The sequence below is a fragment of the Danio rerio genome, chromosome 19 (assembly GCF_052040795.2).
Source record: "Danio rerio strain M-AB ecotype USA chromosome 19, GRCz13ab, whole genome shotgun sequence".
Taxonomy (NCBI): Eukaryota; Metazoa; Chordata; class Actinopteri; order Cypriniformes; family Danionidae; genus Danio; species Danio rerio.
In genome coordinates, this window is record NC_141039.2 from 3,712,773 (window position 1) to 3,731,237 (window position 18,465).

Below are 18,465 nucleotides of genomic sequence, written 5' to 3' on the forward strand. Positions count from 1 at the left end.
GCTGAAACAGAAAACTAGTTCGCAACTTTTTTGTTTTTAAAAAAACGTACAGTATGAACTTCTTGTTTGTTAAGCTGCTGTATATTCGGATTACATTTTTGATGCACAGGTATTTGACACTGTAGCTAGTGTGGTATTGCTGAAGAACATTACAAATCTTTATAAAACATTATCATGAATGATTAAAACTTCACACCATTTTCAACCAAGTTAAACAAGTGAAAGTTTTTGAAAGTCTTTTATTGTTCAGCTTTTTAAACTTCAGCTGTTTAAACTTGTCAGTTATACTCAGAATTGTGATACTTCTGTTTTTACTGCTTACTCTATCTTTTTTACTCTAAGTTTAGATATGTGACATTCTGTTTCAGACATGCTCTACTGTAACCTTTTGTTGTATTGAATGGTTACCTATTTGAGTTATAGTTGTCTTTCTATCAGCTGAGTTAGTCCGTGATTCTCCTCTGACTTTTTCTCTCAGAACTGCTGCTCACTTTTTTAAAGCAGACCAACCACAACCATGACACATTTAAAACCACTTAATCATTTTAATTATTTAATACTTTACAATGAGGAACTTCACACATCATAATTGTATCATCAGTAAAGTCATAAAGGACACATGAATATAAGTGACCTCTAGTGGAGAAAAGAAAAGAGAAGAACAGGCAAAAACAGGCAAGAATTACATGTTATAAAATGCAGATATTAATTAATTACATTCTATTTCTCATAAAAAAAATGAATATATCATTTAGATTTGATTTGAATAGATTTGAAGTTGTTGCATGCATCACATTTACAACATTAATCAAGCTACACAGTTATTTAACTAGTTGTGTTAATATATCTTGCATTAAATTTAAATCGACATAGGAAATCAAATCTTAATTATAGCTAGAATATTTTCTCCTCCTAGAGTAAAATCTGAATAAATCCCATTCATCATGACCACTTATGCAATCAAATTATTGCTTTTCACAGTTAAAGCTTTTCTTTTTTTTACTTGATCAAACCAAAATTGAAAGTTTCCATTAGAGTCTCCCAGACCAGCACAGTTTTCTCCAGATGCATCCTCAATTCTCCAGTTATCAGGTTCATTCGGCCCCTCTTTGAACGCAGTGTGACTGGTCAGACTCACACTGACACGAGGAGCCATGCTCTTTTAATGACAGCAGTGAATAACTGAGCAACTGTTTGAACTGTACAACTGTTTGTAAATTAAAAATTAACATTTATTTGGTATCTTTTTTTTATTCACAAACTGTGCAGCTTTAGTATCTTTATGGGCTTCTGAAAGAACATTTCCTGAGTTTGTTTTGGAAAGTCAGAAATGTCTGGCCCATTTATTGAGACGTTTATTAAACATGCCTCTAATTAAAATTTAGATGTGAACATGTCATGGCCAGAAGCTGCTTTACAGAAAATAATTCATCCATTCACTTTACTTTAGCTTAATGCCTTATTTAAAATGACAGTGCCTAATGAAAAATGACAAACAATGCAATTTGGAAACATTGCAAATGATGAAAGATAAAAATGAGTTAAAATGCACTAATTTAAAATCTAATATTTGTTTACTAAAAGGAAATAGGCCTATAAACTACTACTTGCAGCAATGAGTGTATAAAAAAGTTATGTAATAATCCCAGCCAGCTTTTAGTGAATTTGTATTATTGTCAAAACACAGAATTTTTAGTTGTTATATGTAAAAAAAAGCCTAAATACATGCAGGACCAGTCCAATATTTTGATTATCTCCAACTATTGACAATAGATCTCTCAATGGGAGGAAGAGAGGGGGATTTGCACTCGCGACATTTTTACTGCTCTATCCATTTACACTCTCAAATATAATGTTTAGACCAGGGGTGTCAAACTCAATTCCTGGAGGGCCTAAGCCCTGCACAGTTTAGTTCCAACCCTGCTCCAACACACTTACCTGTAGGTTTCAAACAAGCCTGAAGGACTCAATTAGTTTGATCAGGTGTGTTTAATTAGGGTTGGAACTAAACTGTGCAGAGCTGCGGCCCTTTTGGAACTGAGTTTGACACCTGTGGTTTAGACCATCACCATGTGGCTTAGACCATTCACTTGCTCGTTCACTCTCGTCGCCATGATTTCTGGGTATTTTAATTAATTTGAGGGGGATCACGGAACCAGTATGATTTTGCGGAAGACACACAAAGCCTCCGGGAGAGGTCATAACTAGACACTAGATAGAGGAGATAGCTCAGCTCGCATCACAGCTTGGGATGTGCACGATGCATCTGAAGAGCGGGGTGGGCTGCGGGACGTATTTGAGGACCGGGCGGGAGACGCGCGATTTCCGGGAGATTATCATTTGTTTGCGGGCATCTGGGAGTCTCTATGCATTTGCGGGAGACGCCTGGAACTTTCAAGAGACTTGGGATGTTTGCATCTGTATTTATTTTAGCTGCAGTGACACGAGCGCTGAACAGAAATAAAATGCTGTTGTGTAAATGAGATATTACATATGACTATTTAGCTTGTTTATTTAAAAAAAAAAGTTGTGATCTGGTGCTATAAGATAATACAATTAATGTGACTTCAAGGGGGGTGGGTACAGCCGTTGAGAGGGCGGGGCGCCCCCCTTATATAATAGTAGGGGAAACACTGGACTGCATTAATGACAGAAGTGTATTTTGAAAGCAGGATTGAATCAAACAGCTGCTGCAGCTTCACAGATGAATCTTTTCTCTTCAAAACAGTAAGCATCTGTCCAGAAATTCGTCTCTCCACCTGGGTGACCCAGACTAGCGCAGTCTTCACCATCAGCATGCCGTTTAGTCCAGTTATCAGGCTCGCTGAAGCCATTCTCTCGCTTCATCCAGAATCTGCAGAAAGATTGCACATGTTTGCCCAACAATCTGGAATTCATTCGTTTTGAGAATGCAGTCATTGTATGAAAACTAACAATACATGAAGATCTTACTCTACTGTTTGGCTCAGTGGCTGGTTGTCCACCCAAACCCAGCGTCCCTCAGTGTCCAAATCATTAAGACCAATCCAGTGAGTCTCTTTAACATTAGATTTCACAAAATCCTGATGGAGAAAAGAAAGCATTGTCTTATATCTAAAGCAATGCTCAGTGCAGAAAGATGCCTAAATTCAGTTTGTGTGTGTGTGTGTGTGTGTGTGTGTGTGTGTGTGTGTGTAGGCTTTCCTGTAAAATATAATATATACGCCTATATATATACCTAAATGCTATATTAATTAAAGGTGTTTTCTGTCACTGTTTGTTTAGCCTGCATTAATGCATTTAGTGTTGCACAATTAAACGTTAAAAGATTGTGATCCTAATTCAGACCCGAGCAACATAAATGATAAATGATAATTTGCATGTTTATTGATCCCTTGAAGCGCTGCATTCAAATCTACTTGTGATCGAGAGAGATGCAGTTACAAACAACAAACTTAAAATACAAAGTTTAAAAAGTACTGGGAAAACAGTTTATAGTTCAGATGTGAACACTGATGTTTATGGTAAAGATTAAAATCACTGTTGAATGGAAGTTGATGCTGGTCAATGTTGTAGCAATTACATTTTTTTTACCAATGGGTGGCAAACAACCATCAAAATTATGTCACTGAATAGGTTTTCTAAAAATTATTTTTATCCCCAATTATCATAGTAGAAAGGTTTCTCAAGCAGTTTGTGATGCATTTTAGAAACAGGAGCCATATCGCACTGCTACGAGTGTGATATTGCGTTTATACAACAGTTTGACGTCATAATTGGGTATATAAATACAAAATCAAACATGGAGAGTCTCAAAAACCCTTTTGTATGAGGAACTACTTTCTTCCGGATTCAAATCATAAGCTGACAGTTAAACAGCTGAGCAAGCATCTTTTAAACTTTAGATCTGTAGTGTCTGCTTTTTGCTGACTGTATGTGGGCGGAGTAATACACAAAGGGTAAGAGGCTGTAGGAATTCTGATATATATATATATATATATATATATATATATATATATATATATATATATATATATATATATATATATATATATATATATATATATATATATGTATGTATGTATGTATGTATGTATGTATATATATATATATATATATATATGTATGTATATGTATGTATATATTTATACAACAGTTCTGTCTGGTTCTCAAATCTGATTGGCTGATATTCGTGCAATATTCTGCAGTATCACAACTCCTACAGCCTCTTTACCCTTTGTGTATTACTCCGCCCACATACAGCGAGCAAAAAGCAGACACTATATATATATATAAATACTGGATTGTTCTATGAAGATATGGGCAAGTAATTGTAAATAATAGCTGCTGTACAGCTAAATCTCACATATGATGGTCATTATGATGACATCCATAGTCATTATCAGAAAAAGTCTTTACCTCTGCATTAGTTTGTGTCATAATCTAAATGATACTTGAAATCTGGCATTCTGTGTACAGTACAGTTGTTGTCAATTATGACAAATCTTGGTAACATTATTTAAAGGGGACCTATTATGCAAAAATCACTTTTTTCAGGGTTTTAAACGCTTGCATGGCAACAGTGTGTGAATATAAGCAGCTTCTAATGGTAAAAAGTTTTAATTGTGTTTATGTATACATAAAAACAGTCTGCAAAACAGTATAGATTGGTGTAATCGTTAAGATTGAAATCAGAATGTCATTATATATATTTTTTAAATTACTGTATGGCTATGTATTTTATGCTAATGTTTGTCATTTGTAAATTTATTTTAGTCTTACAACAGGTGTTTTTTTTTCATTCATTCATTCATTCTTTTTCCTTCAGCATGGTCCCTTATTTATCAGGGATTGCCACAGCAGAATGAAAACTGATAACCATGACCACAGAACTGTGATAGTAATTGAACTGACAATTTTGTTTACTGCCCTAGTTAATAGTGTGAATTGCTGCTTTTAATAAAGTGCTACGCAAATTTTTGATGTTTCCAGTTTCGGGAGTACAACTATTCCAGAAATGCATTCTATTATTTTTCTTTCCTTGGATCACACGGTTATAAAGGGTAAAAATATATTAAGTGTTGACCTGCTGAACTGACCTGCTCTTCTTGGCTGGTTATGATCACTAAATGTCCTCCTTTGGTCACACAGTGATCTCGACTCTGTGTCCAGTTCATCATGACCGTAGAGAAGTAGTAACACTTTCCTCCAGAATGAGTCCAGGGAACGGCACAGAGCGCACAGCCGCTGCTTTCTGTGTAGAAGAGGTTCAGTTATTCCACATTTTAGACTTGCTCTTTATTCTATCGTATAATTGTGCTAAGTCTGAAGACTTACGATTGAATCTGTTCAGTTTTCTAACCTTCTCTGTGTGACAAAACAGCAACACGTGAGGATAAAATAAAAATAATTAATTCTTCATGACACTTTTGAAGTTGATCTTAGTTTTTTGCAGAAAACGATCAGCTTACCTTCAGAAAAGGACTGTTGATCTTTAACTCTGCTGTAGTTTGCTATCAGCTCTTTCACCATGACTGATACAAGAAGAGACAGAGAAAAACAAGTAAAGATGTTAAAGACTGACTCATTTTTAGTAAACAAAAATAAATAATTTGTATAAAGGCGGTTTGTAAATTAGTCTGTGCTTGGTTCTGAAAGTAACACAACTCACAGTCATTATTGTGGAGATCATCTTTAACTCTGCTGTAGTTTGCTGTCAGATCTGTAATCATGACTGCTACAAGGAGAGACAGGGAAAGTATAGGTTGTTTATGAATTAAGTATTAAGTACATAAGTATTATGTATTAAGTACACTTTGTCCAGCCTGTGCTTGGGTCTGAAAGTAACACAACTCACTGTCATTATTGTGGAGATCATCTTTAACTCTGTTATTTGCCATAAGCTCTTTCACCATGACTGATACACAGAAAGGCAAAGAAAAACAATCAAAAGAGATGTGTTAAACTCACTTATTTACTAAACAAAAATAAAGAGTGTTGGTAATAAGTACACTTTGTCCAGCCTGTGCCTGAGTCTGAAAGTAACACAACTTACAGTCTTTATTGTGGAGATCATCTTTAACTCTGCTGTAGTTTGCTGACAGTTCACTGATCACGACTGATACAAGGAGAGACAGAGAAAAACAAGTGAGGGCAATTAGAGCAATGTGTTAAAATACTGTCTTTTTATTAAATTAAATAAAATCATTTGACTAAAGGTGTTATGAACAAGAACACTTTTTTTAGTCTGTGCTTGGGTCTAAAAGTGACAAAACTCACAATCTTTGTTGCGCAGATCATCTTTTACTCTGCTGTAGTTTGCTGTCAGCTCACTAATCAAGACTGATGAAAGTAGACAGAGAAAAACAAGTCAGAGAAATGTGTTAAAAGACTCGCTGTTGTTTGGTGTTAACTGATTAAATTAGCTTAATATGGAATTAAAAAAGAGACTTCAAAAGAATCAACTCTACAATCAAACAAACAAAATGTTCATCACTCATTTGAATAAACAGTAAGCATTGACTCTAAAACAGATATTGTTATCTGAAATAAAGTCAAAAAGCCTTTAATATTTAGGAAGAGTAACAAGATCTAAGCTTAAAGCAGGCGATTCATAAGTAAGCTCAGGCCACTTTACTGAAACTAACACCAAACACAACTCTTGTCCTTGTGGAGAGAGGACAGATCTCATCTAGGCAGAATGTTAAAGCGGAACAGAACATTCCTGGTGCACTATTAACATTCATCATTTATAAATTATCATAAATGATTCAATTAAGTTTCTGACAGTATTAAAACCTTGTTATAACCACAATATATTACATTTTAGGAAACCATTATAGTAGTTTGGAACAGCAAACATGTCAAACATTGACTTGTACTATCTACATTAGCTTCAAAACACAGATTTTCTTACAACACATAAAAAACCACTTAAACCCTTTACATATACCTTAGATATAGTATAACAAAACATGCTTGTGATTGTAATACCTTGCGTATAGTTGCTGAAGTTTGCCCTGCGCGCTTGCGTTTTTTTTAGAAACTTCTTTGGTTTTGTGCGTCAATCTTGTCAATGCTATTATTAAAAAAAAAGGTAATGATTCACACTCAAGTAATTGTTTCTTACTGATTTATTTTTTATTTTTTTTTACATTCTGTGGGTGATTAAAAGACACTGACATTTCAACACAAAACCTTCCTCAGTGTGTCAGAGATGTAAGAGAAAGAAAAAATAAAAACAGTTCGAAGCAATTACTTGATTGTAATACCTTGACTTTTCCAAACCACGGTAAACCTTGAAATCGGTTATTGTCCCATGACTACTCATTTATCTGTGTCTGCATGGTTAACTCGTTACATTGTTAATTAATAAACAAAAATTATTTGAGTAAAGGTGGTTTATGAACAAGTATGCTTTTTCCAGCTTGCGCTTGGGTCTGAAAGAAACACAACTCACTGTCTTTATTGTGGAGATCTTCTTTAACTCTGCTGTAGTTTGCTGTCAGATCTTTCACCATAACTGATACAAGGAGAGAAACGGGTGGGAGAAACATGTTAAAGACTGACTCATTTTTAGTAAACAAAAATAAATAATTTGAATAAAGATGGTTGCAAATTAGTCTGTTCTTGGGTCTGAAGCCGCATTTCTGCACTGCACACGACAAGTGGCAGGCTGAAAATCATTTGTTTCCTTTGTGGAGAGTATACGGTAGCTGTTAGAGTTCTGATCATCTCTGTATGCGGAAAGTTCGGATCTGATTTAAGCTGCGAATTCTTTCAAATATTTTAATTTCTGCGACTAGACTGTATGCGACCGGCTGATCTGATGTATTTCAGTGTTGTCCAAGCAGATCTATGTGCGTGAGATGAGAATTAGTAGTGTTTTTTTTTTTTTTTTACTTTTTTAACCAGAAAAAAATATATATATAAAATATATTTCATATATTTCATTTCATATTTTCAAAATATATTTCATATATTGCATCATTTCTGCACAATAAAACTGAAAAATTCTGTGCAACTGCCAAAAGGGGGCGTACTCCTAAAGTCATAGTTGAATTTCGTGTGCAGTGAAAAGACAGCTTGAAACTCAGCTAGCACAACTACATCATCTTTCACTGTGCTGTAGTTTGATGTAAGGTCTTTCACCATGACTGATACAAGGAGAAAATGAAATGAGAACAAGATTGAGAACTGTTAACTCGCACATACTTATGAAACAAAAATAAATAATTTATGCAAAATTGGTTTATGATATTTTGTCCAGCCTGTGCTTGGGTCTGAAAGTAACACAACTCACTGTCTTTATTGTGGAGATCATCTTTAACTCTGCTGTAGTTTGCTGACAGTTTTCTCATCATGACTGACACAAGGAGAGACAGAGAAAGACAAGTGAGAGGAATGTGTTTAAAAATTCACTTATAATTATTAAACAAAAATGAATAAATTTAGTACAGATGGTTTGGTTTGCAGCCTGTGCTTGAGCTTGAAAGTAACACAACTCACAGTCATTTTTGCGGAGATCATCTTTAACTCTGATGTTATTTGCCATAAGCTCTTTTACTGTTACTGATACAAGGAGAGACAGAGAAAAACAAGGTAGAGTAATGTGTTGAACTTAACTTACTTTTTTTTACTAAACAAAAAAAAAAATTAGAGTAAAGGTGGTTGATGAATAAGTACACTTCGCCCAGTCGTGCTTGGGTCTGAAAGTAACACAACTCACAGTCTTTATTGTGGAGATCATCTTTAACTCTGCTGTAGTTTGCTGTCAGATCTCTCATAATGACTGATAGAAGGAGAGACAAAGCAAATGAAATAAGAACAAGTTAGAGAATTGTGTTAACTCGCACATATTTAGGAAACAAAAAGAAATGATTTATGCAAAATTGGTTTATGATATTTTGTCCAGCCTGTGCTTGAGTCTGAAAGAAAAACAACTCACAGTCTTTAATGTGGAGATCATCTTTAACTCTGCTGTAGTTTGCTGACAGTTTTCTCATCATCACTGACAGAAGTGAGAGGAATGTGTTAAAAGTCTCACTCAAGTTTATTAAACAAAAATTAAATATTTATTCCGGGGGGGGGGGGGGGGGTCGGGGGGTTGGGGGCAAATTTAGTCTGTGCTTGAGTCTGAAAGAAATACAACTCACAGTCATTTTTGTGGAGATCATCTTTAACTCTGCTGTTATTTGTCATAAGCTGTTTAACTATTACTGATACAAGGAGAGACAGAGAAAAACAAGTGATGGCAAGTAGAGAAATGTGTTAAAAGACTCGCTGTATTTAATTAAACAAAAACAAATAATTTGAATAAAGATGGTTTATGAATAACTACGCTTTTTCCATCTTGTGTTTGATTCTGAAAGAAACACAACTCACTGTCTTTATTGCGGAGATCATCTTTAACCCTGCTGCTGTTTGCTGTACATTCTCTCATCAAGACTGGTGCAAGTAGAGACAGAGAAAAACAAGTGAGGAGAAGTCAGAGAAACGTGTTAAAAGCCTTTAATATTTAAGTAGGTTAACAAGATCTAAACTTAAAGCAGTTGATTCATAAATAAGCTCAGGCCACTTTTTTAAAATACAAAAGAGACTTTACTGACTAACACTACCACACACCTGTCCTGGTGGGGAGAGGACAGATCCTATCTAGGTAGGATTATAACGTAGGCCAGAGCATTTTCGTTCCACTATTAACAAACTCTAGCACTTATGGCAGGAATCACCATCATACAGGATCACCCCCAAGATTTCTTGCTAAATTACATGGACTAATAGTATATGAACTTAGCTGGATTGTAAATATGTGTTAAATGTAAGAAGTTGCAGGGAGGATGAGAAGTTCGGTTTTTGTGATCATGGGTTATGACTCATTCATCTGTGTCTGAACGGTTAACTCCTTACATTGTTATTTATTAAACAAAATCAGCTTTTACTTGAGTCTGAAAGTAACACAACTCACAGTCTTTATCGTGGAGATCATCTTTAACTCTGCTGTAGTTTGCTGACAGATCTCTCATCATGACTGATACAAAGAGAGAGAGAGAGAAAAACAAGTGAGGACAGTGAGATAAATTTGTTAAAAGACTGACTGTTTTTAATTCAACAAAAATAAATAATTTGAGTAAGGGTGGTTTATGAACAAGTATGTTATGTCCAGCCTGTGCTAGGGTCTGAAAGTAACACAACTCACTGTGTTTCTCATGGAGATCTTCTTTAACTCTGCTGTAGTTTGCTGTAAGCTCTTTCACCATTACTGATACATGGAGAGAAAATGAAATGAGAACAAGATAGAGAAATGTTAGCTCACCTATATTTATAAAACAAAAATAAATGATTCATGCAAAAGTGGTTTGTGATATTTTGTCCAGTTTGTGCTTGGGTCTGAAAGTAACACAACTCACAGTCTTTATTACGGAGATCATCTTTAACTCTGCTGTAGTTTGCTGTCAGATCTGTAATCATGACTAATTTAAGAAGAGACAGGGAAAGTAAAGGTGGTTTATGAACAAGTACACTTTGTCCAGCTTGTGCTTGAGTCTGAAAGTAACACAACTCACAGTCTTTAATGTGGAGATCATCTTTAACTCTGCTGTAGTTTGCTGACAGTTCTCTCATCATGACTGACACAGAGGGGTAAAAATGAGAGAAATGTGTTAAAGTTTGTACTAATTTGTTAAACAATAATAAATAATTTTACTAAGGTGGTCTATGAATAACTACTCTATACATTGTCCAGCCTGAGTTTAGGTCTGAAAGTAACACAACTCACAGTCTTTAATGTGGAGATCATCTGTAGCTCTGCTGTAGTTTGATGTGAGTTCTCTCATCATGACTGATACAAGGAGAGACAGAGAAAAACAAGTGAGAGAAATGGGTTAAAGACTCACTCTTATTTGTTAAACAAAAATTAATTATTTGAGAAAAGGTGATTAGCAAATTAACCTGTGTTTGGGTCTGAAAGTAACACAACTCACAGTCTTTATTGTGGAGAACTCTGCTGCAGTTTGCTGTAAGGTCTTTCAACATGACTAATACAAGGAGAGACAAAAGCAAATGAGACAAAGGGTGGTTTATTGATACATTTGAAGTCAGAATATTAGCCCCCCTTTGATTTTATTTATTTTTTCCTTTTTTATTTATTTATTTATTTTTTTCATATTTTCCAAATGATGTTGAACAGGGCAAGGATATTTTCACTGTATGTCTGATTATATCTTCTCTTCTGGAGAAAGTTTTATTTGTTTTATTTCAGCTAGAATAAAAGCAGTTTTAAATTTTTTAAACACCATTTTAAAGTCAATATTATTAGCCCCTTTACGCTATATATTTTTTTCCGATAGTCTACAGAACAAACTATTGCTATACAATGACTTACCTAATTACCCTAACCTGCCTAGTTAACCTAATTTACCTAGTTAAGCCTTTTAATGTCACTTTAAGCTGTATAGAAGTGTCTTGAAGAATATCTAGTCAAATATTATTTACTGTCATCATGACAAAGATAAAATAAATCAGTTATTAGAGATGAGTTATTAAAACTATTATATCTTCTCTCTGTTAAGCAAAAAATGGGGGGAAAAATAAACAGGGGGGCTAATATTTCTGACTTTAACTGTAAATACACTTTGTCCAGCCTTTGCTTGGGTCTGAAAGTAACACAACTCACAGTCTTTATTTTGGAGATCATCTTTAACTCTGCTGTAGTTTGCGGTCAGTTCTCTCATCGTGACTGACAGAAGGAGAGACAAAAAAACAAAAAAAAAAACAGAGATGTGTTAAAAGACTAACTATTATATATTAAACAATATGAAGTCATTTCACTACAGGCAGTTTATGAAAATTATCTTGGTTCTGGACGTAACCCATGTTTCTCAAAGAAGGAAATAGAATGCCGTGTTGGAAGAGAGGGTTACGTCCGTAACCACTATGTTCCCCTTCAGGTCGGGAACTCCAATGTAGTGTGGGTAGTCTGGGTACGATACTGTAGGGTAAGTGTATGAAAAAAGAAACAAGTCTGTGCTTGATTCTGAAAGTAACACAACTCACGGTCATTATTGCGGAGATCATCTTTAACTCTGCTGTAGTTTGCTGTCAGATCTTTCACCATTACTGATACAAGGAGAGACAGAGAAAAACAAGTAAGAGGAATATGCATATTTATTAAACAAAAGGACATAATTTATGTTAAGGTGGCTTATTATACTTTGTCCAGTCTGTGCTTGGGTGTGGATATAAACTCACAGTCTTTAATTTGGAGATCATCTTTAACTCTGCTGTAGTTTGATGTCAGTTCTCTCATCATGACTGATACAAGGAGAGACAAAGAGAAACAAGTGAGAGAAATGTGTTTAAAGACTCACTCTTATTTGTTGAAGCTACACAAAATAATTTTACTAATGGTGGTTCATGAATAAGTATACTTTGTCCAGTCCAGCTTGGGTCTAAAAGTAACACAACTCGCAGTCTTTATTGTGGAGATCATCTTTAACTCTGCTGTGGTTTGTTGTCCCTTCTCTCATCATGACTGATACAAGGAGAGACAGAAATGTGTTAAAGACTAACTGTTTTGTATTAAACAATATGATTTTTTTTTTGCTAAAGGCAGTTTATGAATATAGTCTCGGTTACAGACGTAACCCATGTTTCTCAAAGAAGGGAATGAAATGCTGTGTTGGAAGAGAGGGTTACGTCTGTAACCAGGAGAGTCCCCTTCAGGTTGGGTGTTCCAATGCTGTGTCGGTACGACACTGTAGGGGAAGTGCATGGAAAGCGCCACGGCAGCTAGACCTCACCACACCTTTGGTGAGAAGTTAGCCAAGCATAGTGTAACTAGGCATGGGTTGGTATAAGAGTCTGATGGTATTATAACCTTGGATATAAGTCTCACGGTATTATGATATTGACATTACTGCTCTAATATATCTTCTTTTTAAATGTCTGGGTAAAAAAGCAAATCTTTTCCCCCGTTGTACACATTATATTTTAATTTGGGAAACATTTAAAATATTTTGGAACAGTAAACATGTCAGGCTAAATAATTCAAATGTATATTTGACTTCTGCTCTCTTCTCATTTCTTTTACAATTTAAAACAGCATCTTTGGACATCTTTTCTGCTGGAGATACTGCTGTCCTAAAAAACAAAAAAAGTAAATAAAAAAATCTTACACATACCAGAGGAATGGTATAGCAGAAGATTTTGACTGTTTTAAAACCTTGACTTTTCCAAACCGCGGTGTACCTTGAACATGGTTATCGTCCCATGCCTAAGTGTGAGCACACAATGATTACCAAAGGCTCAGCCCTCCAAGGTCCCCAGGCTCTTACTTACCAGAATATGTCATTTTTAGATTAAAATTCAATATAGGGATTTTAAAATACGACAGTACATTGGGAAAGTGTGCCAGTCCTGAAGGGGAAGGAGGCTGCGCAGGCCACCTGCTGGGGAGACATGGTGATAATATGGGCTAACCCTAACTAGGAGTAACTCCTCTAGGGTTCACCAGATGGGGAACTTGCTTAGGGAGAATGGTACAGCCAGCATGTTTTGACACCAAGCTTAGCAAAAAAAAAAACCTAATTTGACTAAAGTTGATTTATGAACAAGTATGCTTGAGTCTGAAAGTAACACAACTCACAGTCTTTATTGTGGAGATCATCTTTAACTCTGCTGTAGTTTGCTGTAAGCTCTTTCACCATTACTGATACAAGAAGAGACCAGGAGAAACAAGTGAGATAAATGTGTTAAAGTCAGTAATTATTTATTAAACAAAAATAAAAACAGGTAGTTTTGACTACAGGTAGTTTACAACTAAGTACATTTTTTTGTCCAGCTTGTGCTTGAGTCTGAAAGTAAAACAACTCACGATCTTTAATGTGAAGATCATCTTTAACTCTGCTGCAGTTTGCTGACAGTTCCTCAAGCTTTGTCTCCATGACTGATACAAGAAGAGACAGAGAAAAACAAGCGAGAACAAGTTAGAGAAATGTGTAACTCACCCATATTTATGAAACAAAATGAAATACTTCATGTAAAGGTGGTTTATGACACTTTGTCCAGCCTGTGCTTGGGTTTGAAAGTAACACAACTCACTGTCTTTATTGCCGAGATCATCTTTAACTCTGCTGTATTCTGCTGTAAGTTTCTCAAGCTGTGATGCCATGACTGATACAGAAAAAAAGAAAGAAAAGCAAACAATTCACTTATGCAGTTCTTTTTCAATATGAACTGTGAATGAAACATGTTGCACTGTCTATCTAGTTCAGACATGAAACATGCTGACTGTCAGGGTTATGTTGTGGACTTCCGTATGTTTCATTTGTTCTGTTTTCCCACCATTTGCCCATATTTTTAGCATCAGTTCCTAGTTCTCATGATAAGTCTGTCTATGGTCTTAAGCCGTGGTCACACTGCACTTTTATAAACTTCCATTCATACGCATGTGAATGGAGCAGAGCAGAATTGCAAGCTTGTGCGACAAGTTTTGCATATTGCTGGATTTGAAAGTTCAAGCCTGGTGAACTCTGACCTGTGAAATCACATCACATAAATGCATGAGACCAATAGAAGATCAAAAGATGACTACTCTGTACAGAAATTTAAAATATGGAGCAATCACTCGCTTTATTCCATGTCCAATCATGTTGATTTATCCTGTCCTCTTTGCAGTGCCGTACGGCATGAATTTCACAAGCTAAAACTCTAATGTGACTGAGGCTTTAATTGTCTTGCTGGATAACTCTCTGTTCCATGTTCTTGTATAATGTTTCCAGAGAGCAGTGAGTCTCAAATGGCCCCACTGTTTTCAGCCAGTTGTAACTCTTCTGTACCCTTACATGTCATAGCTCAAATTCTCTTACCCTCAAATATGGACGTCAACATATCAGACACACACATCAGAGATTGCTCCAGCTCCAGAGCACATGTTAGATATGCCCCCGGCCCAAAAACATACACTTAAAAGATCCGGCCCCATAACATGGCCGTTCTGTTGATTTGAATAGTTTCTTGACCTGCTGGCCCCTGTTTGTCACCTTTCCCTGCGAACATCATCTACAAGCTTCTTGCTCTGCCGGCTCCCCACAGGCCTCCAACCCTGGCTGTCTCACTCAAGTCTCCCTGGCTCTTCTACCCAGGTCTTCCTCACTCCTGCATCTGTGGGTCTGCCTGTGGTCTGCCAGTCTCCCTCAGTCTTACAATTCAGTCAACATTATTTGGAAGTCATGTACTCAGCCATTGAGTAACTGTAAATACATTCTCACAGTCTTTCAATGCTTATTTTATTTCACTGACACAGACATGCCAATAAATCAAGCCAATAAATATTAAAGCATTTAACAAAGCTGATCCAGCCATACACTATAAACATGGCTCTTGGGAACATTAAAACATTCAGAGAGTTGTTGTCATGATTAAAATGTTTACTCACTTGTGCTGTTTGCTTCTCTTGCAGACAGTTGCATTAAAGCACTGATGTCTGAATATAATCAAAACACAAGCAGTGAAAATATGATAAATCTATATGTCTGCTACTGTAGGATTGAGTTACAGTTACTTACACAGTGTCCCTAGAACACAGAGACCTCCAAGAGCAAAAACCATAGACGCAGAGAAAACTATCAGCAGAACTTTAGTCCCCTTTGCCGAATTGACTTCCCTCTCACTTTCTTGGTCATTGAAGTTTCCTGTTGTAAGAAATTTGATGAGATAAACGAATCAAGTATTTGTGAAGTCTAAAATCAATGCAGTATTTCTTTTTGGATCTTAGTTTACAATGGTTCATTTCTGTAGGTTCTTTTGTACAAAAGTCAACTAGAAGCAAGTCATACATTTGCAAAATAACTACAAACTGTTTAACCCTAAAAATACAGTTTAAAGTTTGAGTTAAATCTAGCTTTATTGTACCATGACTCTTTTCTGAGTGTTTGTCAGTGTTTTTATTATATACATATTGTTACCCAACATTTGTGGAACATGCACAGAAAATCGTATTTGATGAATGGAAGTCATCATACAAACTGGAAAGTGGATATTTGAGCAACCGTAGACCTTGTGAAAACTGAAAATGATATAATTTAATATCACTTTCAGTGTTGGTAGTAGCATTAGACAAGTATTTAATTACAGTAACAGAGACATTTTTGCTGTACTGTATTTACAAGTAAGTTTTCAGTAATACTTTTATTTATACATGCTTTATATACTTTACTATACTATATACTATACACATACATACATATATCTGCCTCTGTTCAAGTGCCCAAATACAGATTCACATATTTCTGAGAAATTATTCTTTTCATTAGCTTTCTTTAAATCAACAATTGTATATATGATTTTTTGATTACTTACAACGTTTATTGTATTCTAGTATTCTTAAATTTGAGATAGACATTTTTGATAATAACTTTTTGACTTTTCTTTGCTTCCTTTAATTGATTAACCTATTTTTGATTTCACTACAACTTTGCATAGTATTTGTTCTTAAATAGCCTTTTCCTGTCAACACAAGTCTTACCTTCTTTGGTTATGTAAGGTTTGTTATTATGATACTGACTTTTTAGTGAGTACATTGTTTAGACAAAAATGTGCATTTAGTCTGTTATTGTCTCTGTATTATTTTTTATATTTACATTTAAATGTCTTTTTTTTCCCTAGGACTAGCATGATAGTATGGAATTTACAGTAGAGGAAATAAGTAATAAACACTTCACTTTCTTTCTCAGAAACCAAATTTCTAGATGATGTTGACTTGAAATTTTCAACAGATGTTGGTAACAACCAAAGAAATACAAATATGCAAAGACAACAAATGTAATAGTTTCAATATCAAGTTATGTGTAGAAAAATGAAATTAAGCAGGAAAAAAGTATTGAAGACATGAAGAAAGGCAGGTGTAGTTCGGCAGTGAAAGCCCAGACAGCAGCTGGAATCTCTCAGTAGTTCTTCAGCAATCCTCTGCCCTTCCTCAGTGTAAATGCATATCAGCTGCTTCAGTCCAACATCTACATTAGTATAGGATGAAGATGAAACCATGGTGGACATTTTAGCAAGACAATGATCCAAAACACAGCCAAGGAGACTCTTAAATGCTTTCAGAGAAAGAAAATCAAGCTGTAGAATGTCCCAGCCAATCACCTGACCTCAATCCAATAGAAAATACAAAACAAAGGTCAGATTTGATAGACGAGACCCACAGAACCATCAAGATTTTACACCCTGTTGAAGTCAGTTTGAAGTTGAAGTTGAAGAAAAACTCACACCTGAGCAACGCAAGTGACAATTCTCCATATGAGAGGCTGTTATCACCAAAAAAGTCTTTATATAAAGTATTAAAAACATTTCAGTAGTTCAGCACTTTCTCCTTGTGTCATTCCATTGTTATTACACAACAATTCTTTCAGTTTTTATGTTTGTATTGTTTGGATTTGACCAAAATATGGTTCAATTTCATGTCGACAGCTCCTTTAGATTATTATTTTCAGAAACAAAAAAAACATGACATGTTGAATACTTTTCCCTCCACTTTATCTCTTGAATACAATTTAAGCCGTTTTAGACAAAAGCATACCAAATGTGTATCTGCTCAATAAATAAAACCAATATTTGATCTGTAAAATGGAAATTACGATAACATCGAGCCTTACCTTTGTGCTGAGAGCGGTTTTCATTTGGAGCAGCAGTTTGATAAATGAATGTGGGATTTTTGTAGAGTGAACCCATTCTGTGACCCTGACAGATGAGAAATGAGAGAGACTTGATTGCTGTTTGAGGGTTTTAAGAATAAGGAAGTCGAAAAAATGTCATTCTTGTTAATATAGGCAGGACCCTCCAAAGTCAGTCCAGATAGAAAATCTAGTCAGTGATCATGTGATCATTTCTGATTATAAATAATGTTTTTGTGTTCACAAAATGAAGACCAAAGATGGTGTCTCAAGCATCCCAGAGGATATCAATTGTACCTCCTCTTAAACCCCCAGAGTTTAAGTAAAGTTTATTATGCAAATGGAGAGAACGTGCTTCTACAGGTGGTTTGTCAGTCCAACTCACCGGTGTGAGGCGCACTTCAGAAATGCACAGTGCTTTTTTCTAGAGATATGGAGTGATAGTAAGAAAGTGTGTGGTGCAAGTGTTGGTTAAAGGGTCAGAAAGATGAAAGAGTGTGTTTTCTACAGGTGGTTTGTCAAGCCCACTCATCAGTGTGAGGCACACTCAGAATTGCATAATGTTTTGAGGTGTGTTGGGGAGAAAAGAGGTCCTGGTTTTGGGAGCTGGGTATTTAAATATTAAAGTAGCTCAGTGGTTAGCACTGTCGCTTCACAGCAAAAACGTCACTGGTTCGAGTCCTGGGTGGGTTACTTGACATTTCTGCGTGGAGTTTGCATGTTCTCCCCTTGTTTGCATGAGTTTCCTCCGGGTGCTTCGTTTTCCCACACAGTCCAAAGACATGCGCTATAGGCGAGTTGAATAAACTAAATT

General features: G+C 35.6%; 1 protein-coding gene and 1 long non-coding RNA gene across 11 annotated transcripts in view; one reads left to right on the top strand and one right to left on the bottom strand.

The window, feature by feature from the left end:
• Nucleotides 1-18,465, top strand: part of LOC147832418 (uncharacterized) — a 58,590-nt gene that overhangs the window by 35,916 nt on the left and 4,209 nt on the right. The gene's annotated exons all lie outside the window — the stretch shown is intronic.
• illr3 (immune-related, lectin-like receptor 3) lies at nucleotides 69-17,946 on the bottom strand. Of its 10 annotated transcripts, none has more exons than XM_088651471.1 (31): nucleotides 17,634-17,946; nucleotides 15,546-15,671; nucleotides 15,416-15,463; nucleotides 14,080-14,151; nucleotides 13,853-13,924; nucleotides 12,449-12,511; nucleotides 12,229-12,291; nucleotides 12,034-12,096; nucleotides 11,654-11,716; nucleotides 10,962-11,015; nucleotides 10,757-10,819; nucleotides 10,545-10,607; nucleotides 10,389-10,451; nucleotides 10,178-10,240; nucleotides 9,947-10,009; nucleotides 9,364-9,426; nucleotides 9,135-9,197; nucleotides 8,927-8,989; nucleotides 8,708-8,770; nucleotides 8,488-8,550; nucleotides 8,282-8,344; nucleotides 7,439-7,501; nucleotides 6,259-6,321; nucleotides 6,035-6,097; nucleotides 5,837-5,896; nucleotides 5,651-5,716; nucleotides 5,451-5,513; nucleotides 5,317-5,346; nucleotides 5,079-5,233; nucleotides 2,953-3,062; nucleotides 72-2,854 (listed from the first exon to the last, which is right to left on the bottom strand). In XM_088651471.1, the coding sequence occupies exons 1-31, from the start codon at nucleotides 17,707-17,709 to the stop codon at nucleotides 2,680-2,682; spliced, it is 2,241 nt and encodes a 746-aa protein (XP_088507597.1). In that variant the 5' UTR covers nucleotides 17,710-17,946; the 3' UTR covers nucleotides 72-2,679. The 10 variants fall into 10 exon arrangements, 5 of the variants coding, with proteins under 5 accessions (XP_088507600.1, XP_088507597.1, XP_088507598.1 ...); XR_015945309.1 differs by having other exon boundaries at nucleotides 522-2,854; nucleotides 5,604-5,716; nucleotides 17,634-17,803; XR_015945308.1 differs by lacking the exon at nucleotides 12,449-12,511 and adding an exon at nucleotides 13,625-13,687 and having other exon boundaries at nucleotides 522-2,854; nucleotides 5,604-5,716; nucleotides 17,634-17,777.

Excerpts from the sequence above, each read along its gene's own strand:
- illr3 (XM_088651470.1), bottom strand. The coding sequence starts at position 17,709 with ATGGGTTCACTCTACAAAAATCCCACATTCATTTATCAAACTGCTGCT. Across the intron at positions 11,016-11,653 it reads TGATCTCCAAAATAAAGACT|TCATGTTGAAAGACCTTACA; the intron begins GTGAGTTGTGTT and ends TCCTTGTATTAG. Across the intron at positions 3,063-5,078 it reads TAACCAGCCAAGAAGAGCAG|GATTTTGTGAAATCTAATGT; the intron begins GTCAGTTCAGCA and ends TTTCTCCATCAG.